General features: G+C 43.2%; 1 protein-coding gene across 8 annotated transcripts in view; it reads left to right on the top strand.

Moving 5' to 3' along the window:
- gig (TSC complex subunit tuberin) overlaps window positions 1–25,935 on the top strand; it is a 118,379-nt gene extending 92,444 nt beyond the window's left edge. For 4 of the 8 annotated variants that reach the window (XM_070535029.1, XM_070535030.1, XM_070535028.1 and 1 more), the window contains 9 exons: window positions 1,793–1,953; window positions 2,569–2,615; window positions 5,226–5,409; window positions 10,415–10,487; window positions 11,006–11,273; window positions 18,623–18,762; window positions 21,533–21,611; window positions 22,766–22,860; window positions 25,748–25,935. In XM_070535029.1, coding sequence (XP_070391130.1) covers window positions 1,793–1,953; window positions 2,569–2,615; window positions 5,226–5,409; window positions 10,415–10,487; window positions 11,006–11,273; window positions 18,623–18,762; window positions 21,533–21,611; window positions 22,766–22,860; window positions 25,748–25,894 — 1,194 coding nt within the window. In that variant the 3' untranslated portion in view covers window positions 25,895–25,935. Of the gene's footprint in view, window positions 1–1,792; window positions 1,954–2,568; window positions 2,616–5,225; window positions 5,410–10,414; window positions 10,488–11,005; window positions 11,351–11,419; window positions 13,117–16,444; window positions 16,505–18,622; window positions 18,763–21,532; window positions 21,612–22,765; window positions 22,861–25,747 lie in introns of those variants that run through there. The other 4 variants (XR_011512626.1, XR_011512625.1, XM_070535031.1 and 1 more) reach the window with 4 other exon arrangements.

Below are 25,935 nucleotides of genomic sequence, written 5' to 3'. Positions count from 1 at the left end.
TGCATTTTTGTCCTACACATCCATCACTTAATAAGCAGCAGGTGGTGGCATGGTGCCTCTTTCAAACTAATATGTATCCAAATCTGGTGACTTATAATGATTATCATGCAGAACAATATTTGGCCAGATGTAAATTTTGTCAAGAAAGGGCAGACCTGGATCACATTATCTGGGCCTGCCCTCGGGTGCCCCGACAGTGCGGAAAAATTAAGAATTGGGAGCAGTGGGAGACTGTGCTACTCAGCTCGGCCCCCGGAGACGAACTTTTGGCTGTCCAGCAGGCCGGAGATGCCACCATAGCCCAAGGGCTTCTGGCCGCCACCTAGGCTGGGCTGCCGCCCCCCCCCCCCCCCCCAATCAGCTGGCTACATCAATAAACGTTATTTCCTCTCTCTCTCTCTCTCTCTCTAATTCGAGAAAATGAGTTTTTTTTTTAATTCAAATTTGTTTTTACTAATTGTACGATAATTTCGAAAATTTTGCAACCCTTCCACATAAGAAAAATCTATCGGCAACCGTACTTATTTGCATAAAAAGTAGAAAATTAGTACAACGACATTTCTATGTAACGAAGTAAATTGCCACTTTTATAGAATTCATTATATCGAGGTTTAACTGCGTATCAAAGCCTTTGTGCTATGTATGCAGTTGCAAGAAATTGACAACACAACAGTGTAAGAGCTGGTGTTGCTGAATTGAATTATGGGGTTCTACGTGCCAAAACCATGATTTGATTATGAGGCATGTTGTAGTGGGGGACTCCAGATTAGTTTTGACCCCCAGAAGATCTTTAATGTGCCCCCAATACATGGGACATGGGCATTTTTACATTTCACCCCCATCTAAATGTGGCTGCTTCGGCTGATATTTGATCCCACGACCTCGTGGTTAGCAGCAAAACACCATAGCCGCTAAGCCACAGCGGCGGGTACCTGGTGTTGCTGAGCAGTAATACTGGCAGGCAATTTCATAAATTGGGCAAAGTGACCTTGCTCAAATCCGTTGGTTTCCTGCACATCTGGGGGTGGTGGACAGAGCTCGGAGAAACCTCAATGAGGTGGCAAATGAAGCAGCATGAGAACTTTCTAGCCGTGCTTCTCAAGACCGAGCAAATTACACTTCACCCGAGAAACACAGGGATCGATTATTAACATATAACAAAACCATGAAGCACTATTATTTAAGCAGAAGGGAATACCTATTGCCACATGGTAAGCTTTGCAGAGCACAAGCGGTCACATTACGTTTGCTACAGACAAGAACATACCCAAGTCCAGATTTTATTAACAGGATCTATCCGGAGAGGAAAACTCAAACCAACTGTAATAGGTGTGATGGTATCATTACTCTTGCCCACATGCTTTGGCAGTGCCCCACAGTCTTCACAGACTGTGACAAGGAACAAGAATGGTGGCGGCAAATGCTACACAGTGACTCACTCACTGACCAATTACGGGCAGTCCAGAAGGCCTGCGATGTGGCTGAAGGGCTCGGCCTGACAGTCCCAATGTGGGAGCGGCCTGCGTCAACCTAGGGTTGACCTTCAGGACCCAATAAAGTTATTCATACCATATTATACCATACCTTGCTCAGGTGCCACTTTGTCACAAAAAGTTTTACTGCTTAAAGTTTCTTTATACCACCTTTTGCACAAGATTTACTTTAATGCCTGTGTGTGCTTCTAGACAGCCTTGTTTCACTGAAATCTTCAGAGCTCGCTAAAGTGAAATGGTACTTTATCTTTGGTTCACAGTGCAGGTTGTGAAGAAATTTAAATTCGGTCCATTTGCAGGATTTCCCTCTGCCAGATGTGGCAGCCATCTTCCGTTGTCACCTAGTGGACACCAGTGATGAGGCTGAAAGTCATGCCCCCAGTGTTAGTGAGCGGTCTCCATTGCGTCGCACCAACTCAAGTCCTGAGGTACCTGCACAGGACTTGCCTCGGTGTGAACGGTCAGCATTGTCTCTCCTTCATTCAGAGACTTAGTTATAGAAAAAAATTTGTTGTAGCTTTTTTGAACTGCCATGGTTGTAGATGGCAACTGTATTTACACTGGAGGATCTTAGACAAGCTCTTGGGACAAAGGTGACATAGTAGTGCAATCAATCACAAGGGCATTTATTTGACCTTTCATACACTAATGCCTGCATTGGTTCGTTAGTGATTGGTTAATTCGGGCTTAATGGTGCAAAGGCAACTAAGGCCGTGCTGTGCCAGAAACAAGACAATAGAAAACACAATGTTAAAGCAGCTAAACCTGCATTACATTATAGTTGGTGCAAATAACCAGTTTTCTCTAAAAAATTGAACAAGCTAGTAAATGGCACTAGCAGGTCATCTGCCAATATTAGGGCAGGGTAAGTGTAAAGGTATGCAAGTTATGATGGAAACTTCAGTCCTTCAGAAACATTTGTTGCCAATATTTTGTTATATATATCCTAATGCTTCAACTCTTGGCACCCTCCTTCACCCTTTGGTCATTATAGGCATAAACAAAGATATGGTATTACATGTATATGACTTCTGGTACAATACATATGTGACGGAGAGAACTTGTGGACATGCAGGTATGACAGCATTCCGGAAGAAAGCCAGCCACTACGTCCGCCAGCAGGTTCGTGCAGTGAACTTTTTTGCATTGACGCTGCTGTCTGAGCCTCATGTATGTATGGGCAAAAATTGCATTTACCTTCCGATAGCTTACCACGACGGTACAAACAAGTTGGAACAGAGCTGTTCCAAAGGACAGAAATTGTAAGTGTGCACCCAAATCTTTAAATTGCATTTTGGGAAGAACTACACCACTCGCAGGTGCACTGTCTGGTGCATGTGACTAGAGAGCCTAGAAAAATGAACTATACAAGTTTCGGCATGGTTTGCAGGCCTAAAATAGTTGTTGGAGCTACTCTTTAAGCATAAATGGTTTGTCTGGACACATTCAGCCATGAAATAGACGACTTAGTATGAAAATAGGGCCTTGCTTCACTTGGCAGACAAAGAACTGGGTGGTAAGAGCATTATCTAATGAAAACCGAAGATTGTGATGAAGTTGGGTCCATAAGGGGTTTACACAATGGATTAAACTATACTTGCTGACACCCTAAGAACTCAACAGAAGCTCTAGGTTGGAAAAACTGCCCTGCATGTGCCGTCTGTGACCTTGTACTCCACAACAGTGTATGGTATGGTTCACTTCCACCAGGACGTCAAGGAAATGTGCAAACTTGATTCTCAAGTTGAACAGCAATGCACTTGCTGCTTACTGCATTCTTGGGTTGTCGCTGATTATAGTTCTGTGCATGACATGAGGCATTGGGTGTACCTTGTGGGGTTATGCAAGATCTTGGGAAAAAATGAAATGGCAACACACTAATGCAAGCATACAAAAGGCCATTTACTGCTTTTGTACAACAATGTCAGCTGGCTGAAATGCAAGGGATGGCTTCTCGATAGGGACGTGCTGAGGAATAGAAGTTTGACTTAACACATGGGATACCAAGAGAATGTTTGCTCATGCCAGGCTCTGAGGCCCATATAGTTTGTGGGTGCAATCCTGCAAACTGAATTATGTCCAAGTGGTCATGTTTGCCTATGTCGGTGCCGTGCTCCAAAACAGGGCGGGAAACTTTCCACAGATTTGTTTCATTAGGCACACTGATGAGTGGTTGGTCGATTTGCTTGGGCCACTGTCCACTTCAAAGAGCGAGAGTTAAGTTCCTCTTGCACCTAGCATAGCAATTTGATGGAGAGCCCAAGCTATCTATACCATCAGGTGGTACCAGCATTGGAACACTCATTCCATCTCCCATCAGAGCTACACGACACCAGCTCCCACTGGCATGTTTTGTCACTCGGGAAAACCACACATTGGGATATGAGAAAGTGGTACATTCCCACAGCCTTCAGCATTTATTTAGTTGGCTTGAACAGAACAGGGAATCCTTAAGATATTCAAACTTTGGTTTGTGTTATTTTTCACAAATATGTGCACATGTCTGTTGCACCATTTGTTTCGCTGATGTCATTGTTTTCAGCGGCGTGCTGTGACGTGAGCTGTCTGCCTAACTTTGGGATGGAAATGCATTTCCTAGTTCAGTGTTTTCAGCAGCACGATTAGTGGTAAAATGTATTGGTGGCAAACGCATCAGTGTCTTATTCATTTCTCGCAGGTGGGCAGTGGACCACGCCACACAGCTGTGACTTTTTAATATGTACCTCACTAGTCACTAACACAGACGATGAGACTCACAGTAATTTTCTGCTTTTAGTTCAGAAAACATTAAGCAAGTTAAAATGAAAGAAAGAAAAAAAAAACCCACAAAACTGAAGTGAGGTGGTAAGAGTTCAGGTTTTGTTTTGGTATTTTGAAGTGCCAAATGTTGTTGTTGTTGGTATGTCATTTTAGCGAATAAATTTCTTACATGATCTGTTAAAGTGCTCAAAAGAACCCCTTTCTGTTCACAGCTGCAGACACTCTCGAATGTGGAATTCACACCTTGAAAACAGGTGTTGGCAGAAAAAGTACCCAAAGCTCTTAATTTGTGAGATGAGGCTGCTCAATTCATTATGCCATGAGCCATTCCACTATTGTGAGGAAATAATGGAGCTGTGGCTCTTGCGGTGTGCTCAGAAAAGTGACATGTAGCCCATGTTTGGATAATATCTGAAAACTTTTTCGTCCTAACTATTGCATCACAAATAAGGGTATGTGGCTTTTACGTGAATGGGGTACCCAAGAATGGGTCGCAGTTTTTGTGGTGAAAAGTGTGCAATGATTGGTTTAGATATGGCAGGAATACATGAAATAAGAACACTTGTAGTATGGCAAGAGGATTCTTTTGAGAGAGAGAGAGAGTTTAATGGCGTAAAAAATTGGAACGGGGTCTTCCCTGCCAGGAGTCTTTGGTCGTGGTTGGAGCTCCCAGTTCAGGACCCCATGAGCTTTAGATGCCCGGCATGCTCTCTTGACCAGGTTGAGCTGGTCCCGGGAGTCAACACTGAACAGTAAAACTTTCCGCTGTTATGAGTGTGGGTTGCTTTGTATTGATTTTGTTAGCTGGCATGTCCATGTGATGTGGTAAAGCTTGGCCAGTGTGTTGCAACGGGGAAAGTGTGTGCATGTTGTTTGTGATACACGGCATGCAATGTGAGAATGTTTGTCTGTAATTGCCTCTGTGACACCGCCTCGTTGCACCATAGCAAACTGTGCTCTCATCCACTCCAGACTGGGACAGCAGGAGCCACTCTGCTAGGAGAAGCCTTGAAGGCTGGTCCCAGGCAGCAGTGCCTCCAGCTAGCTGTTACCGGGACAGGGGCCACACTGTGTCTGGCACGAGCCCAGCCTCGGACAGTGGAGCTACTGCAACCACCGCCTACGTGGACCTCTACCGTTCTGGCATGAATCCCAGGTGGGCCTATGGTTTGCTCTTGTGTCACCACTGAGCTTGCACTTCTAGGAGCATTTGAGAGGTTTCAAATCAAAGGTTTCAACCTGATGTCTCGCACATGTCATAACATTTAGCTAATCTGCCATGTTAAAAAAAAAAAAGCCACTGCAATTTCAGCAGATTTAGACATGATGCTTTGTGTTGATGCTGCAATTATGGTAACTGGCCTCATAGAACTATTCCGTCAAACTCTTGCCGTTGCTTTGAGTTGTTGACAAATTCAACTTTGCCCTGCTATGTGCTAGCCGCCTGGTTAGCTCAGATGGTAGAGCGGCTGCCCAGGAAAGGCAGTGGTCCCGGGTTCGAGTCCCGGACCCGGGACTTCCCTTCCCGGATTTTCCCGGATTTTCCCGGATTTTCCCTTTAATAATTACTTCTCTCCACCTTGCGGGTTTCCACAGAACTATTACGTCAAGCTATGATATTTATACAGAAGTAGCTGCCGTATTTGCAGAAGTAGCTCATAACCTAAGAGATAAGCCAAAGCTTTTAAATGAGCACAAAGGTTACCCATTTTGTTTCTCATGTAAGGTAAGCACCCTGGTAGGAACCATAATACATTGTAGAAATTTCCATATTGATTCTAGGGTATATTCAATGCACTTGAACCTCGTTATAACAAAATGGGATGTAATGAAATAATGGATACAGTCTAACATACTTACGATGATACCGGCTTTAGCAATATATCGGATATAACAATGGAGCAGCCGACGCACCATCGACTTTTGTATGTGTTCTATGGCAAGTTAAACTGCTTACTACAGTGCTCTCATGCCGCATTATCAGCGATAACAATTAAATCTGGCCACTGAGTGTGTGTTCCAAAAGGAAAAAGAAATGTAAACCTCACGAGAGAAAAAAAGAAGAGCTGCTGCACTCGCCTGCATGCCATACACCTTTGCCACGCCCATCTTTGTGCCACACACCCTGCAATGCATGCCTTTGTCTCATCACCCTACAAATATAGCCAGCCTCACACATCTCTCTCTTGTTCCCCTTTCACCCCTCCAATGTCAGCGCAGTTGATTCGTGTATCAGAGGGTTGTACTGGGTGCCTAAGGCAAAAAGAAAAAGATAGAGAAATTCAGGAAAAGAAAAAAAAAAAGTGGAAGCCGCCACAGGTGCACCCGCCTACATGCTGCAGACCTTTGCTGCACACGCCTTTATGCTGTGCACCTCGCAGGGCATGCCTTTGTCGCATCACCCTAAGCATCTAACACATTGCGAGTCTCCCATCACCTTTTCACCCCTTCGATACACAAGTCAACTACGCCGACCTCAGAAAGGTGAAAAGGAGACGGCAGAGAGGCACACGAGGCCAGCAATGTTACGAAGGCGTGTCGTGCGAGGTACGCTGCAAAAAGGCGGGTGTGGCGAAGCTCTGTCGCACTCAGGTGGGTGCGGCAGCTCACATTTGTTTTTTCTTTTTGAGAATATTGCGGTCCTTTCTTTTTTCATTCTTTTTTTCAGCGCACACGTTTAGAAGGCAGATTTAACTGTTATAACTGATGATGCGGCCTAGGAGCATTGAATTAACTGGTTTATTTCGCCACAGGAAATATACAAAGGTTGATGGTGCACCAGCTGCTCCTTGTTATATGTGATATACGGTATTGTTAAAATGGGGATCTCTATAAGTGTGTTTGACTGTTGTTAAAAGCAGTAATGCTATAAGTGGGTTCAACTGTAACAAAGTAAATGCTGTTCTCCTTAAAATCCCCATAGAGATCTATGTATTTATCACCTCATTTTAACAAAGTAAACTTGTCCTGGCAATGCTTATAACGAACTAGATTTGTCTACGAAATCAAAAAGTACCGACCATTGCTTGCTGAGCATATAGCTGTTCACTGGGTTGGGTACCCGTTTGGTGCGGCACATCGAATGTGCTGTCGAGCAACACTGGTCTTTCTCGCCACCACACGTAGCTGCACACAAGCTTAACTGGGCTCACCATCGTATTTCTTTCTCTCACTGCAGCGCATGACTAGCGAACATGGAAGGAGGATACCACTTCCTCCATGCTGTCGCAGTTAGGTGCACCTTCTTCCAAAATCACCATCTCGGGAGGGCAGGCCTATAAGTGCTACAGCCTGCATGGCACACCCTTCCGCTCTAGGCATGGCCATAGAGTGCGACTCATTGGAGAAGTGTCTATGGCAGTCGTGCTGCTGGCAGGCAGCATGCCAAAGACCAGTGCTTTCACTTCTCTATCTATGCAGTGCACAGCGCAGCTGGGTGAGGCATCAGAGATTACACCGGTGCTATATTGGGGCTCGTGATCCAGCCAAGCCAAGCTAGCATGCTCACACGGCAAGGCTGCGAGGCCACTTGAGAGTTGCGGATTAGCTGCATAGTAGGCACGACGTGTTGTGTGCCATGTGCTGCTGCTCAAACCTGGCACTTTTCTCTTTGATCTCGTCACCGTTTCGTTGGTGTCACGACAATGTGAACTAGCCAAGTGATAAGTGAAAGCAGAAGACCAGCACATTGAAACAGAAAAAAAGCTGTCATAAAGGTTGTCGCATCAGATGCTAAAAAAGAAAGTTGCATGTTGCAGTAACCACAGATTCTTTAGTTTTGTTTTATTCAAATTTAGTCTGATACATAGCTGTGTATCCATTTTCTTCTTTGCATGTTTAAAGTTGTGCACACTATTGGGCATACACTGCAGTAAAGGTCAGCAATCAATATACGAAACTCATTTTCACTCCCCCTTCAACTTTGTTATAACGAGGTTCAAGTGTATAAGCTGATACAGTGTGACTGAAATGAGGACACAAAGAAAACATGCATCACAAAACAAGTGCTTTGGTGCTTGTCCTGTGGTGGGCATTTTCTTTGTGTGTTCATTTCATTCGTGCTGTTTCAGCTTATATTGAACACAAATCAATCAGACCTGACCAGCAGGTTACTATGGAAAATAATGTTTTGACCACAGAAGTGGAGTGCAATATTTACTTGCATCTTAGCCTGAATTGTGGATTACCAAATACTATATGTGAATTTTCGTTTTAAATAAATGAAATGTTTTCCCAAGATGGTCACTCATCGCCTAAACGTGGCTGGTTTTGTAGTAAGTACACTGATTTGATGTGCTGGCAGCAGTTATTTGCTTTGACAGCGATATATACCTTGAGAGCAGGTGTCCATTTGAAAAAAAGAAGAAAGAAAAGGCAGTGAACGTAGTCCTATTCAATTACATTCATTTAACTCTCGCCGTGGTGGCTTAGTGACTATGGCGTTTTGCTGCCTAGCACGAGATTGCGGGATCGAATCCGGGCCGCAGCGGTCATATTTCAATGGGGGCAAAATGTAAAAATGTCTGTGTACCATAATTCAAGCGCATGTTAAAGAACCACAGGTGGCGAAAATCAACCCGGAGTCCCCCACTACGGCATGCCTCATAATCAGATCATGGTTTTACACATAAAACTCCAGAATTTAATTTTAACATTCAGTTAACAAAAGCACATGCATGCACGCATATTGCAGAAGAAACAGCATGTTACTCATTCTAACAAACTTTATCTTCCTCATGTGTGGCTATATCTTTTTGCAGGTAGTCTTCCACTCAGTGGCATTGTGAAACAATGGCGGCAGTCCATGTGGTGAAGCACTATGACTAAGGAACAGTAAATGTCTGCTCAGTTGGCGATTTAATGCAATGTTGTATGAGGCACACCAAGTAAAGTGTAGCTGTAGGGAAAGTGTGTGGTGATCAAGGCTGGGAATGGACCTGGAAATGGATTAGGCCACAAAGTTTCAGCAGATGATAATGTTGGTGTTATGGCCATATTGCGAGAGATGCGCAGACAGTGAAGACCGTCCTGTGCCCTGCTGCTGTCTCCCAGACAGTTAAGCTACTTCTATCACCAATGTTGCTTCAAGGGATAAACTACAGCAGTGGAATAATCTTGGCCTGGAAGTTTTTACTGACATTGAGAGCTTGACATTTTTTGAATGAAATTTAAAATTTTATTTTATCTGAGTTGTATTTTTTGTTGTCTGCTTATGATTGTATGTGGATAATGACTGATAGTTGACTGTATTTTGTTGTATCTTACCGGTTCCACCCTGTAACAGCTCATATGGGCTTAAATAAATAATTGGGCTGCTGAGCATAAGGTCGCGGGATCGAATCCCGGCCATGGCGGCCGCATTTAGATGGGGGCGAAATGCGAAAACACCCGTTTACTTAGATTTAGGTGCACGTTAAAGAACCCCAAGTGGTCAAAATTTCCGGAGTCCTCCACTACGGCGTAGAAAGTGGTTTCGGCACGTTAAACCCCATAATTAAAATTAAAAAAAACAAATAAAATAAATAAATGTTGTGCAGAAAGGGAGAGGAGAAGCTGTATCGGCTGTACATCTGCATGCGCCAGGCATCGCATCTTTCCGCTCAGCCATAACCACTGCCTAGAAATGGCTGCTACAACAGCATAAGCCCGGGTAATCATCATTGCAAAATGCCAGTGCCGTTTGCTAGAAAAGCAGACATTGATTGTTTTATTGCTCACTCTTTGCCTAAAGCAAGCATCACCTGCCGTGGTTGCTCAGTGGCTACGGTGTTAGGCTGCTGAGCACGTGGTCGCGGCATCGAATCCCGGCCACAGCGGCTGCATTTCAATGGGGGTGAAATGCGAAAACACCAGTGTACTTTAATTTAAGTGCACGTTAAAGAACCCCAGGTGGTCGAAATTTCCGGAGTCCTCCACTACGGCGTGCCTCATAATCAGAAAGTGGTTTTGGCACGTAAAACCCCATAATTTAATTTTTTAAAGCAAGCATCAGCACCAAAGCTGAGACTTTTTTGGCAATACTGGATGTACTGATAAGCTGAATAGTATGAAGCACATGAAAGCAGGGAATTAAAAACTTCATCTATCTTTGTGATCTGCTGTTTGCCTATGATTTTGACACAACAGTCAGCTCTGTGTGACAGTCACCATTGGTAGTGCAGGTTTGTCTTCTTGCACCTGTTTCGGAACCTTGGCCAAACAGAGCGGGCCCTGCCACTTCCAGAATCAGATGTGGTGAGTAAAGTGAATGTAGCATCTGCTACTAATGTCACCTCTGCACCTGAACATAAACTTGTCATGTATATATATACCCGGACCAGGACAAGTTTTTCCTCAACTGTAAAGCGTTGTTTCTGAGAAACCCGTATGGGTTTCCTTTGTAGTTTCATCCTTCTTCATGATACGTTCTTATATATATACGGCAAATCAGTTCTGCAGAGTCCTGCAAGGTGGAGAAAGTATCATGAAGGGTAAAAAGTAGGATGAAACTACAAAGGAAACCCACACGGGTTTCTCAGAAAGAATGCGTTACAGTTGAGAATATATGTTTGTATCCTTTGCACACTGCAGCATTACAGTTTTCTAAGCTTGATAATTTCCAACTGAAGTTCAAGTGTACTGCAGCCATTATGAAGTTGGAACAATGGCGTCGAAACTGGTGAAGGCCGACATGTTGGAAGGTGCCCACGAGATGTTGTATTGCATGCAAGGCACCAGCACTGTCTTGACAAATCTTGTGGCAACATGTGCAGGAGCGATCTGTGGGCGTGTTTGACCACATTCTGACCTACGAGACCCACAGGATGGGCCTCCTGTATGTCGGACCAGGCCAGTCAGGCCAGGAGCAGTGCATCCTGTCCAACACACACGGGTCTGTGCGCTACACTGCACTGCTGCGAGGGCTTGGCTCGCTGGTGCGCCTGTCGGAGCTGGACCCTCGGCGAACTTATTTGGGTGGCCTGGCTTGCACGGGCGAGGATGGCACCTATTGCCTCTGCTGGCAGGATGACGTCACCCAGGGCAAGCAGCTCCATCACCTCCCTCTTTTCCTCCTCCTCGCCTGCCAGCTTCCTTTGCAACTGCTTGTGGATGCCCTGGTGCGTGAACATGCATGCAGTCAGTGACCTCCTGGGCTCACAGTGTGTTGTCCTCCTGACCTGTCGCAGTTGGCCTGGGGCTGAAGCCGCATAGGTGCCAGAATGGATATCAGCATGGTATTGAGCAGCCATGAAATTTTCACCAATCGCAATCTTGCCATGCCTCTGCCTGCCCTTGTCCATTAATACTATACTGTCCCATTGGCTACCTTGACCCCTGCAAGTTTACCAGAGTAGCACAATGTGTAACCAACCAAACTTTGCAGACGAAAGTTTATGGTAGGCACACTTCTCTATCTTGGGAGTTAATCATGCAGCTCACCTAACAACCACATGCATTCCCTTTCCTGCTATTAAAATGGCATTGAATGTCATTAAGTGCATCAGAAGTGCCACCATCCTCTGCCAGTGCTTATAGGCAGTGCTGGCTCACAAGTAAAATATATCATGTCTACTGTGAACACAATAGGTTCGATTCTCTGCCAGAATAGGGATACTTGCCCAGTTTTCACACAACCACACACTTGGTTATTATAAATGCAGAGCGTGAAAGGAGAAATTTTGGGTCCTGATTGGGCAGGCTTTACACCAAACGTCATGTTCATTAGGCTTGTGCTACTCTAGGTTAACTTCTGGCAATATAGAATCTGCATAAGCAAGAGCAGTAAAACTGGCAACAAAGGCTTTGACATAACAAAGGCATAACAGGATAGCACCCAGGCAAGCTTAAGAGCATTGTTTGTCTTTTCATTGTGTGCAACTGAGGCATGGTTTGAGCAGTGCACAGCATCAGGTTGGTTCACTCGTCACATCAACGTAGCATGTTTGTTTGCTCCTCTACTCACTGCTTGTCACCTACTGTTCATCACCACCATAGAAATACCACTGCTTTGTGCAACACTTGCATAGGGAATGGCACCTTGTTCTGTACATTGCTTCCAAACTATGTAAATGTACATGATTTTGACAAAAGCTGATGGTCCTACAGTTCTCATCACAAAATTCTTGTATTTTCTAACGTGGCAGGTTTTTATAAGATGTTGTACATTTTTAATGTTTGCAAGTTTAAGCTGACTTAAGCATTCCTGAGTCTCTTTGTATTGCACTGGTAAACTGCCTTGAAGTTTTTATTGCACACAGAATGTGTTACAGTTTTTGTGTGTTACTGCACAGTAAAATATTCTGTTTTACTAACACACGAGGTTGACCAATGGGACCATTTATTTCCTCAAGAAATTCTGCTTTCTAAGCTGAGAGCAATGTCACATTTGCACAGTTTATTTTTTGTTTATAAAGCTGTGCCTGCCTATTCAGCGAAATGTACACTACAGAGCTCACAGGTGCAATTGTAGTAGTGCTAAATTCAGGCACTGTATGAGAAAGTTGTAAATCGTCCTGCTACACATGTGAAATATAGCTCCCATATTGAGGCAGTCCGCATGCAATTGGCATTGCATGGGGTTGCTTCCCAACAAAATGACAGCTGTGTTGTATGTATACACACATTCCAGTGCAGATTGTTCGGCAGAATTTGAGTGACACCCACTTATATAGCCAGATTAGCAATGCATATGCTTCTTTAATGTCCTGGGGAACAAATGGGTGTTCATCCACTTCTTGTGAGCTGCTCTCTATGAAGGCACTTCTCAAGCTTTTGCTTCGATGTCATCCTTCTGCTTCTTTCAGGCCTCTTGCTTACAAGCCACTTTGTGACCCGTGGCATCTTCCTTCTGCTTCTCATGAGCTTCACGCTTCTGAACTGCTTTGTGAGCGTCTATCCTTTTCGCTTACCTGTAAGCTAGTATGAATGTTTTAAGTGCAGATGCGTTAATGTATGGCCTTTGCTCTGTGCCTATTCACATGGGCAGCAGTGAGACACATTACATACAAGGCTGGTGCCTCAAACTGAAACTGGGCATGGCTCAGTAGAAAGATGTTAAGGCTGTTTGCAATGCATTTGCATCTGCATTTCACCTGCAGTTCACCTGCATTTGTTATCGTGAGCCTAATTCCAAAATGTATGCTTGCAAGTGCAACATAGAAGCCAGCTAAAGAGCACTGGCATGTTTCACTCCAATTTAATTACATGTAACCATTGTTCTGATCACTTTTTTCTGTTCATGTTTCAATTTATGCCATGGTACATAAGACTTTTGCAAAAGTTGTAAAAGAAAAAGGCATTTTATGTAAACTGTGTGTGAACATGGTGAACATGTCCACTTAGGTTCTGTATCTGTTGCTGCTTGCTGAGTAGGAATATCTGTTCACATAGTGGAGTTAGATTTCTAAATGTAATGCCTCAGTTTCTAGGAAGTTAATCCATGGTCATTAATCTCTGAAAAAAAAAAAAAAGTTAGCCTGAGCAAAAAATTCTCCCTGAATTGTTTATGTTGCAACTTGGTTTATGAATGATAAAATATTCAATATTCGGTTTGATATTCTCAAATATTTGTACTTCATTTGATTAGAAAATTTTGCTATTCGAACACCCCTAATATATTGGAATACAGAAGGTAGTTTACAAAATGTTGTGTTAATAGCAAAGGCATTATCAAAGGCTGCTGTTATTTATTCAAAGCACAGACCACAGGTGTTAAAAGACGGAAACGATCGACTGGACTAGCTGCTGCTCTGGTCTGGACCAATCACATTGAGGTGCAAGTGCTTCAGCTACTGTACATTGCATAAATATGTAGGAGTCCTAGGTACTGCACACAACCAGTATTACAACTTGACTTCAAATTACGTACAGAGTTGGCATTTTGTGGTGCACGCAGTCTAACACCATGTTTGACTGTGTCCAGAATAGATCAAGCTCTGCATTGTCTGCAGTGACATCAGACAGAATGGTTGGCAGCATCTGTCATTGTTAGAGCCTGAGAGAACCAGTACTTCAGCCAGAAAATTCAAGTGTACTCCTAATATTCAGTACTGCAAAGCACCCTTACATGCAGTGGCACTTAACTCTTTCCCTACCGCACCCAATGCCACTTTTGAGACCCTCTGCGCTGCTCATGGATGCACTGCACTATAGGACGAGAAGGAGAGAACTATATTTTTGTTTTCCAAGCTGTTTGATTTTTTTTTTCCCGCAGGGCGATAATTTTTCAATGTACTCCGAAGTTTCACAATCATCAAAGTAGAAAGCAAAAATGGCTGCCTACAGGAGCAGCGCGCGCATTTCGCAAGATGACAGATTTCATGATTCTGCTGCGTCTGTGGCCGGTTTTATCAATAGATCGAGCAGCAGCAAGTCTGAGGATGCTGCCTTTGCATCAGACTTTGACTCTGAGAGCTACGACGACACAAACCAGACCGGAACATCGGCGGCCACAGCCCGGCGCTACCAACTGTAGTGCTTGCAGTCAAACTTTTGTAGTGGAATAGCTGTTCAGTGACAAATTTCTATTTTTTTATATAGTGCCTATTAGACGGCAATAAATTTTGTATATCTCAAAACTTTTGTTACATATTTTTCTTAGATACAAGCATGTCTTTACAAACATTGTTCAATTTTATACCACAATCTTGATTCTGGCAATTTATATCTTTTTTATGACATACATCTCATTAATAAGACTCATGCGTTAAAAGTGCATTCATCTGCTTTTTGTTTATGTATTACATAAAATATTGAGTGCAGTGGTTCCTTCAGAAGAAAAGAAAATCTGGTGTAACCTACAAAAAATGCCTATTTTTCCCACGGTAGGGAAAGAGTTAATGGCCATACTAAAAACCTGCTGTGGGACCGAGACCTACCATGGTGGCTTAATGGCTATAGCACTGCACTGTTAAACAAATGTACCCCCTTTGGGGTGTATATTTGCCACACAACAACAATCGTCATCTGTCTTGCTTGCGTTTCCTTTCTTGAAAACGCTGTGCTCGCTACTTTCCTGTCGAGAATGCTCTGTCATGCTGGTAACAGGCCTGCCATTCGTGACTTGAAAGTAACAGGCTCGTGGCCTTAAAGAAAGGAAATGCGGGCAAGACAGATGGCGATTATTGTTGTGCGGCAAGATACGAGCCAAAGGGTGTAATTTTGCTTAAGAGTGTACTAAGCATGAGGTTGCGGGATCAAACGCCAGCAGCAGTGGCCATATTTCGATGGGGGTTAAATGCAAAAACGCTTGTGTACTGTGCGTTGGATGCACGTTAAAAAACACTAGGTGGTCAAAAGTAATCCAGAGGCCACCACTGCGTGCAAGCCTCATAATCGGGTTGTGGTTTCGGCACGCAAATCCGCATTTTTTTTTTATTGTTGTGTTAGCTGGTATGTCAGATACCTGGCTTCCACTTCATTTCTGTTGTGCTTGTCCACATTGGCTGCAATGCTTTGCACTGTGCCTGTTTTTTTTAAAACCGTTTTATGGAGATGCAATTGGGTAGGAATTGGGCATGACAACTGTGCACTGTGTGCTGCTTGAATCCTCTTCCACCTGCATGCAGTTGGTCTTCCGAAATTCTGTCTGAACACGCAACCTGTGGTTATTGTGTACTGTTTTGCAGCTATGTGGCGCTGATGTGGGGTGCCCCTGAAGCTTAAGGAAAGCTATATGAAGCATACATGTCTCTAGTGCAGTCTACATTAGTTGAGGGCAAGTGCTGCTCAGAAAGGCACGTTTCTCGAAAAAAACAAATTCTTTAGTTGCTTGGAAATGGTATGAAGAGAGGAGGAGGGTGCAGAGTTAGATGACTATTCAGGTTTCGCATATGTAAGAAGCAAACAAATAGTTTGAACTAGCAGACAGTAATGTAATGCAATAAGAATGACTTGGAAACCGTGCACATTTGTATTTTGAGTGTGTGCCACATGGTCTTGCAGGGCCCACCGCTACTTACAAGTGCAGAGGAAACCAATCCCTCTTATATAGAACAACCATCAATTTTGTGTCTTAGAATGGAGGAAGAAAAAAGTAGGCAGTTTTTTTTTTATGCCACACAGACTTACAACCTGTTGACTCTGTTTTGTAATTTGACAGCTCTTGTTGCTTTACAGTTTTTGTGTAAACTGAAAACATTTTCCTTTCTTGGCATGTTCACTGCATCATGGGGCACTGATGAATCGCTTCATGTATTTCTCTTGCGTGGCAGGTGATATGCAGGCCTCTCCTGTGGTGCAAAGCAACATCCATATGAAAGAAAACTAGTGCTAGTGAAAAGTGGCTGTTGGGCACAGTTTCAGGTAGCATGAAAAATATCTAGCTTGGTAGAAGTGCTGTGGCCGGTGACACACAGTTTCAATAAAGGACACTTTTTCAGATTATTGTGTTTTTAGATTCCTTCAACACTCAAGATTATGTTATCTAAATGCTAGTTACGGTAGTAGTGCTCTTGAAAAATACAAATAACTGTCCATCTGGAGCTACATTTCTGAGCGATTGCTTTTGGGTATACTTTCACTTTTGTTGATTTCATGTGACATTGGATGCGTCGGGTTTCAATAAGTGACAGCATTTCTGGTACAGTGCCAGGAACAGTGTTACACATAGATGCTGATGCATCCAGAGCTAGTCACATGAATTTTCAAGAAAGTGAAAGTATGCCCAGAAGTGAGCATTCAAGAATACCACTCCAGCATTCACTCACCAGCTGGCGCCACTTGAATGGTTTTGGCAGCGATTACTGCAGTTCCAATTTAAGCTTGCATAGTGAAATCTTGTTTTATAAATTTTTGGTCTGCGATATGGTATGGCTGTTGTGAGCCATTATGACTGGGTATATGGTTGCCATTGTGTTTATTTAACAGTTGTAAAAGGAATCATAATTGTAAGTTTTTACTCCTGAGTGACTAGATATTGTTGCTCTAATAGGCCAAAATTTGTTAGGGTGTTAGTGTGCAGTTTGTTTTCAGCTGCAGTGGCAAATGCAAAGGTGCAGTGGTGTCTTTCTTGCTCGTCAGTGAATCAAGCCGATGGATATATCTGTGTGCTCTATTATTGCAGGCTGGAATACACCATAAATTTCAAAGAGTCTGCACCTGTTGCTGCGCAAGAGTGTAGAATTCGACATGCATTTAAATTTGACTATTAGTGATGGGAATTCCAGATTTGGTAACCTTAAATGGTTGTATTTGAAACCTGGCTGTGGGAAATGCATATATAGTATTTTAAAATAGATATTGATTAAAGATATTTGTATTATGAATAAATTAATGGCAAAAGGTGTCTGTTTCGTACTTCAAAAACTGGAGGAGTAATAGCTCTTGCAGTCTGTGTAGTTGAAGAGCATGCATGCAAGCTTTTGTGAAGCAATAAGTTAAGGATGTGCAAAAAACACAAGAAATATACATCTTGCTTGGTAGCTTTGTGTTCGAATATGAAGTTAGATGTAGCTTCTTTTCTCCTTCTGGGTTCAATTGCAGTGGTTATTGGTGCCATTGTGTCAAATGACACACTCAAGCATGTTGGAATTTCTGGTTTTTATTGCCACCATGGCAAGATCAAAAGCATTCTTTGCCGTATTCTAGCTCAAATTTTGCCCTTCTTTTTAAATGCATAAAAGTATCATAACAGGGCATAGGTAACTTTTAATATACGAAAATTTGAATATTACACATTTTTTTTTCAAGGATGCAAGCTATTGACTTGTATTTTACAGTTGAACATACAATGCATACAGCTTGCAACAAGTATCACATTTGACCAACTTCAAGTGCGGTACACGAACAGATATGCCATGCAGTAACATGATGAATTGGACTGGTTGGTACATTATGGCACTTGAAGCTAAATGCTGAAAAGTAGGATGATGGCAATGTTTGTCTCCTCTCATCATTGTCCTATTTTTTGGTGCTGTTACTTTCAAGTTCCGTAAGGATGTGATAAACATTGTGCCTCACTGACGGTGTTCACTTTCTTTCAAAGACAAACTGTTGGGCGAGTTGGTTGGACATCTTCCAGCGTAACCCACTTACCCAACAGTATATTCTTGCAAATTACATTCGGTATTCTTCTGTCTGGTCTATTCACTTGTCCTGTCTTTGCATAGAAAGATAACCCTCTTTCAAGGCATTAACCTTGTTTAGCTGGACACAAGTTCAACACCGTTTAAAAAAGGGTCTTAGGACGGTACATTGAAGATTATTATGGTATTAGAAACATGTTTTTTATTTTTGCAAGTACTAGCTACAACTAGCCATGGTCCAGGAAACATGGGATTTGGGTCCACATTTTAATGTCTGTTTTACTGATGCTTTCTGTGATGCAGCTCTTGTATGCGACTGCTGATTGCTGTGATGGGGTGTGGAACACTGTTTTCTTTCTGCTGCAGTGGTTTTTCACGTCGCCACACTGATGCCTAATGTAGAAAACGATCGGCACCGAGGCAACAAGAAGCGCCACATTGGCAATGACTACGTGCACATTGTGTACAATGAGAGCAGTGAGCCCTATAACCTGGCCACCATTCGGGTGCGTTGTTTTCACCGGTGCATGTCATCCTGATCACTTGTACATGTCTTGTCATACACAGTGAACTCTCATTTGTATGAATGTCAGTTTAACGAACTTTTAGAAAATCCCCGGCAGTTTTCCTATCCATTCAATGCAAAAATCTTTCAGTTAAACGAATTTCTGAACAGCGAATATTTCAGTTGAGCGAACTTGATCGGTGGACCCAGTCTCATTTTTGAAATCAGTTCAACAAAGTTCTGCGCTCTGCAGCTCTGGCGTAGCCGATGCCCGTTACCCTCAAATCATGCCTCCAGCGGCAGCTATGTGCAGTGCGACAGTGACCTGTGCTGAACTACCACCTCTGGATATGGTTTCTAGTGTTTGTCCTGAAAAAGAGTCCAACGAGAAAGATGCAATGGCAGAGGCAGATTCAAATTCTGTAATTCTAGCTGAGGCTGTAGGATACCTCAGAAAGTTGCGAGACTTCGTGTCTCAGCAACAAGCTGTGCCAGAGGAAGTGCACAAAAGCATAGACTCTCTGGACAGCTTTACGTCTTGCGCTTTAAGAACGCCAGTGCTAATGAAAATTATTTTTTTTTGTTCAATATGGAATAGGCAGCAATGTACCTGTCATGCACTTTGTGCATATTGATGTACATAACTCTATAAATTGCATTTCACACTTTTGACTCGATATCTGCTGTGCCCCATGGTGCTCCATATTCTAGTGAATATTCAGTTTAGCGAACTTTCAATTAAGTGAACTATTTCCTTGCGTCCCTTGTAGTTCACCCAAGTGAGAGTTCACTGTAACTTACTGCAAAATTGGTGAATGTGTTGTTTAGAATCGCATGGCAGGGTTTATTACTTTGTAAGTTTTCGTTCACCAGAGTGCGTGAATGGGCTAGTAGGTGCATATACATAATAAATTTTAGCACAAACAAAACAACACAAGAAAGGAGGCAGGGCAAGGCAACTGACATCTTTATTACATCACGCCCTTGCTTATAAGAGAAGACCAAGGAACCTGTGCATAGAAGCCATCATGCTAGACAGATCAGGAGAGCAAATCATACAAACGATTCTAAAAGACTAAATTCAATTTTGTGTTGTACAGAATGTCGTCCTGTATGCCTTTCTAGTGTTTTCCTATGTTCGCTATAACTTTTTGTTTCCAGTCACTACCAGTGTTACAAAATTCAAATTGCAAGCTTAACTTTCCTCAACAGAGTCGTGCCATGAAGCCGCTCTATTTCGTCTTTCGCAAAATGTTCTTTGCTCCACATGACCACTCTATTGTCATATTACCTCAACACATGTCTTGCATCAGCCAGTTTACCAATTTGGGAGCTACTATGTGTACCGAAATTTTTTTTAATACAGACATACGAACACTACAGCAGCCTCCTAGCCAATGTTATGCACTGTTGCAGCTTGCACCATCTCAATGCAGTCACTGGAAAAAATTGCATGCGAAATGCAATAATTCGCCTCTTGTGTAAAGCCCTGCAATCAGGGCATAAATAAAGTAAATAAATCGGCATGATGCTGGTTGCGAGACTGCAGCTGCAGGAAATCATATTTCATGTTTCTAGAATGTAGCACTGCATTTGCATGTATGTTTCCTAGTGTGTACAACACACTATAACTTTCACTGCTAGAATTGTATTAGCAGGGAAAATAATGAAGTCCTTTCTTGAGCCATACACTGGCTTTGAAGGTATGCTGTTTGTGCCATGCAGTCATAGGTTGGTGTAGCATCACCCCCCACCTCCCCTGTCATCCAGGCCCCTTCCACAAAAAAAAAAAAAACACATGGCCAGCTGGCACGACACTATCTCATATTCCTCCGCCGACATTGAATAGCACATCTTTTTTTCAAATTCTACACCATCGCCGCTAACACACCCTCCGTCGTTGCCTCACCCACCTTTCTTACCCCCTCTCCCCTTTAAAAGAACCCCTACCTGTATATACCGTGCCAAGGAAAGCATATGTTTTGAAAAAGACAAGTCCACCTCTCGAAACATTGGCTCTCGGTTTTACCTTGTTCTCGTTTTGCTCATCGTCTTGAATCTCCATTTCCCAACTTACCCGTGTTTTCTCTGCTCAAAGCCAGGTAACGGAACAAATGAATATCTATTTGAGAGCAATTTTGCATTAGTTGCACTTAAAATCTTTGCAACGTGATGTCGACCCTAAACCTGATTAGTCAAACTGCTGCGGTGCAGTGGGATACTAGGTATGTTGCACATATGGCAGGCAGTGTTGCATTCTTTTGTATAAGAGCCTCATTATCTGTAATGAATGATTTGTATGAACTTCATTGCACGACTGCCACCTCTTTGATGACATGCAAGTCAGAGGTGCAGGTTGCGCTGTAGTAGTTAGTGCCTGTGGTGTTGTGTAATGAAGCTCGAGGTGTAATGTTCAGAAAGCAGAATGGAAACTTAAGGTTGAGTGCTAGTGATCAAGTACATAGTGCTTTTGGTGTAATAATGTTGGCCAAGCTGCTTTATATAATCTGCAGGCAGCCATTTTGATGGACTCGCATGTGAAGACTTAGTCTTCTTTCTTTTGCCCCTGTGCATTCACCATGTAACATGGAGTGAGTCTAACACTGTGCTCCGATATTTTCCGAGCATCCAACATAACCTTGGCTAGAGCTGCATATGTTGTGTACTCTTAGGAGGCACTGTTTCTGTCACTTGCATCATCCTTTCATACTTCTAATTAATTTTAGGCTGCCACCCCCACCTGTAAATGTGCACATTTGCATTTCCTACAGGGGGACTGCCACTGCGTGTGCGTCGTTGTGGAACCGCTCAAACTAGGCCACAACTTGGTGTCTCTGGTGGGCAAGCCTGGTGAGTGACTGGCAGAAAGAAAAATGTATGTATGCATGTGTATTATATAGAACTGGACATCTACTGTAAGCAAAACTTGGAAAAATTGCCACTGAAGTGATGCGAAGAAACAGCCACTAACTCTGTCGGGTATCTTGCACTTGCCTATTTGAGTGAAACTTTGTTTCATGTGAGCGGAGCATATGGAAAAACTTCATCATCATGCTAAATGCAAAAAATACTCTTAGTGCAGCACTGAAGCGAGAGGAAGCAAACAAGTATTGTACATTACATTCATGGGTGGCTTGAAAGGTAACATGTGACGTAAAGGACAGTCTTAAAACAATCTCGTGCAGAAACCATCGACGATGATCGTCAAAATAAGCAAATAGCCCATATGAGCGAGTGAGTGAGCGAGAGAGTGAATGAACAAACGCTTTTCTTGACGAGTTTGACCACCGACCATTGGCCACCAACCACAGAAATAGCCGAAAGAATGCTATTCACTTTAAAAGACAAGTGCAACATTCACATGGGCACGCTTATGTGCCACGCGACATTAGTTAACTGGCAGGACCAATTAGTGCTAGCACACTTACGAAATGAAGCCTTTAAGTAAAAAAATTCCACATAATATGCCATGCTGTCTTGAACTGTTTTGTCACTGTATTATCACTTCAAGTTGATCAAGTGCTGCACATTTGTCACAATCTGGTGCCCACTTACTGTTCATGCATACATTGAGCAGCCACCATGCTAGCACTACTTTTTGTTTATGTTTATGTTTTTTTGTATGACCAGGTAATGTATCAAATGCCAGGCATCCTTGGCTCTCAGTCACATTTGGTGGCTAAATTCTTTACTCATTGTATTTTTTTTTTGTTTATACTGCTCAACCCACTCCCCTCTGTAATGCCTTCAGGCCCTGAAGGAACAAACAAACAAACAAACAAATAAATAAGCAAGCAAGCAACTGTTTCAGTGCCACGGTTTCTCTAGCAAGTGATAGTTATTGTATTGCAGAAATGTTGCTACACCCCTTGTGAAAATGTTACTAAGAGTGGTAAATTCATAATATTGTCTGCATACAGTGGCACTACTCTTCCATATGTCTTTTGTTCCATGGATTAGTTCAAGTGAAACTTTTCAAGAGCACACTTTGACGTATGGTGCAGATGTGCTGGAACTGCTGCGGCCACCACCTGAGCCACAGCTGGTGCCCGACAGTAGCTTGGCAGTGTATGTGCGCCAGACAGCAATACACGCAAACGTGAGTGACTTCACTGTTGTCATCCACCAGAGTGCGAGCACTCACTGCATCCAAGCAAAATGGGAGTGAAGTGACAGATGGAGCATTGGTGGGAATGCATGTGGGTGCAGAAATTAATTTGTCCTCCTTTCTAGAATTTTTCATCTCCAACAGAATGAGGCATACAGTTACCATAAAACCTTCTGTTAGTTGCATAAAATGTTAGAACATAGATGCACTATAAATCAACACATTTCCTGAAGTAAGGGTATAGTTAAAAGGACACCAAATGCAAATCTTAAAGGGGACATGAAACATTTTTCCAAATACAGTCGAACCTACTTATAGCAATGTTCAAGCGGCCAATATAACAATATTCATGTGCCAAGAAATTCCATTGTTATAACCGATAATTGCTATAACCAGGTTGCACGAAAAACTCAGGGGAAAAACATTCAAACATTTTATTTAGACAGAAAGAAGCACAGTTGAACCCATTTATAGCATTACCAGTTTTAACAATACTTGGATTTAACAATGAGCAGCTGCCCTACCCTGAACATTTGTTTGTGTTCTATGGTAAAATAAACCACTTACTATATAACATTTCCATGCTGCATTATTGGCTATAACAATTAAATGTGGCTACTGGGTGTCTGTGCCAAAAAGAAAAGGACTGTGAAATCCAGAAAAAGAGAGAAAGCCATTTCAGCCCAATTTTGTGCCGTGCACCCCCACCTTCGTATACACCTTGGATGTCAACGAGAGTGTGGAAGGGAGAGGGGCAGGACGAAGACATGCCGTGCGGGGTGCGCGGTGTAAGGGAGGGTGTGATGAAAAATCTTTTTTTCCCTTCTTTTCTTTTTTTTCAAGGCAGTGCGACGAAGGCATGCCATGCGGGGGGGTGTTGAGCGAGTGACAAAGAGTTTTTTTTTTCCCCAGAGGGTTTTCCTTTCGGAGCATGCACCCCATAGCCACATTTAATTGTTATAATCAGCAGGGCATGGGAGCATTGCAGTAAGCGGTCTATCTTACGGTCTAATCTGGTATCCTTATAAGTGGGTTTGACTGTACATAAAATGTGATTAAATTACATCCTCATGAATCTCCTGCCACAAAAATTTTTCGAATCCTCGAGCACAAGTGAAGTTGGACATCATTATTGAACAAATGGGTGGCTTTCTGGTTTCATTTCCACTAGCGTGCTGGAAGCTACACATGGGAGATGGCAAGGAGGTGCAAAGGAGAGAGAGAGTAGGCATTTTTATTGGGTGAATGCAGCTTTGAAGAGGTGTCCTCATTCCAGAATGTCTTGAGCTCGGGCCGCGTCCTGGGCCCTCATAATCAGCCGTTACTGATCCTCGAGGTCGGAGCTGGCCAAGGCTCTCTCCCAAAGCTTCTTGGTGTGGTAAGGGTTCGGAGGATCTAATGGTGACGCTCTGCAACCCCCTATTATGTGCCTAAGGGGCCCGGGCTCTGCGCAGAAGTGGCATTGTGGAGAGAATTGTGTAGGGGCTATGGGGTGATTTCTGGTTAGGTGGGGGAATTTATTAACCTGTAGAGCTCGGAGGAATCGCTCCTGCTCTCTAGGTAGTGACTTGTGTGGGGGTGCATATGTTCTGCGGGTTAGCTTGTGGTGTTGTATGATGTCTGTACGAAACTAAAGGATGCATGCACTCGGGTTCAGATGCCTCGGCGTCGACTCGGCAGGTCAAATCTTGAGCAACGTGGTTAAGGAGCAATGACCCACTGGCCCCGCCCAAAGGTCGAATGCGAGGCAGCTCGTGGCGATATGCCGTGGCAGCTGCAGTATCTACACTACGCTTTTCACCTCGGAAGCCACATGCAGCAGATGCAGCAATGCGCAACTGTTGTGTTTAGACCAGCAGTGCAAAGATGAAATGGTTTTTCTGTCTTTTTGAGACTTATTTAACTCAAATGAGGAATAATTGTATTACTGAGAATGTTTTCATGATCACAAAATTGGCCAGTAGCTGTTGTGGGTCCAGTTGCTTGCGATGACACTGCATGACGATATTGCAGAAGCGACAGCAAGTGATCTTTTTTGACATGAGAGTGTGAATACCCCGCTGCATGCAGTGCAATAATATTTTGCTCACATGTTCACAGGAGCCTCCTTAACAGATTTGCAATGTTTTCTTCCTACGTTCAAAAAGTGTTTCAGGGCACTTTTAAGTCTAGCTGAGCAATTTCATTTCACATTTGGCAGGCAACACTGTGGGAGCTACACATGTAGTGCACAGAAGTCTCATTAAAGTTTCGCTTCATGCATTTTTGCAGTTCAATTGCTTTTGATTTGCAATGCCTTCTATGAAATTACTTCATATGCTGTAACTATAACTTCTGGACTTAAGGTTATGCCAAATCTCATATTGTTTGTGTTTCGAGTACGCAATATACTGTGTTTTGGTTTTGGTCGACGAAAAATGTCACTGCACTTGTGTGGTAGTAAATAAGTTCAAATCTGCATCGCCTTCCATGTATTGCAGCATAAAAGTATGAGAGCTAATGCTACGTTGAATTGCATGACGTGTATAACTTTCATGTGTGATGCACCATTTTATGCTCGTGAATGGGAGCAATGAGAGAAGTTTCTTTAGCCCTTGTAGCATTGCCTACTATGTGTGGAATGTAGGCTCGGCCTCAAAGACTGCCTACGCATGGAGGGCGTATGTGAAAATGCTCTCTCCGTGAAACCCTGCTAGCCTCCTCTGCAGGATTGTACATAGTGCATACAGTGGCAATTTGTATTTATAGCGTCCTCTTGCTGTGGTGTTTGTGAAAGGTTTTAGCAGATTGCATGAAAAGAATGTTAATTATGAGAATGGAGGGGGGGGGGGGGGTCAAAGTACTACTCTGTGCCAGCACTACATCTGCTGCTTTGCAGGTTGCCTGCACCAACTTTCACCGGTCAAAAGCGGGCAGTTCCTATGTCAACAACTGGCACGAGCGGCTACAGCACTTGGAGCGGTTACGGCTGCGACTTGTGGAACGCAGCAGCGAGTCTCAACCGGATGACCTAGCAGACCTCTAATTCTCAAATAAAACAGTGCATGATTTTGTATTTGCCTCCAA

This window comes from Dermacentor albipictus, chromosome 3, assembly GCF_038994185.2.
Source record: "Dermacentor albipictus isolate Rhodes 1998 colony chromosome 3, USDA_Dalb.pri_finalv2, whole genome shotgun sequence".
Taxonomy (NCBI): Eukaryota; Metazoa; Arthropoda; class Arachnida; order Ixodida; family Ixodidae; genus Dermacentor; species Dermacentor albipictus.
This window is presented reverse-complemented; position numbering and strand designations above follow the sequence as displayed.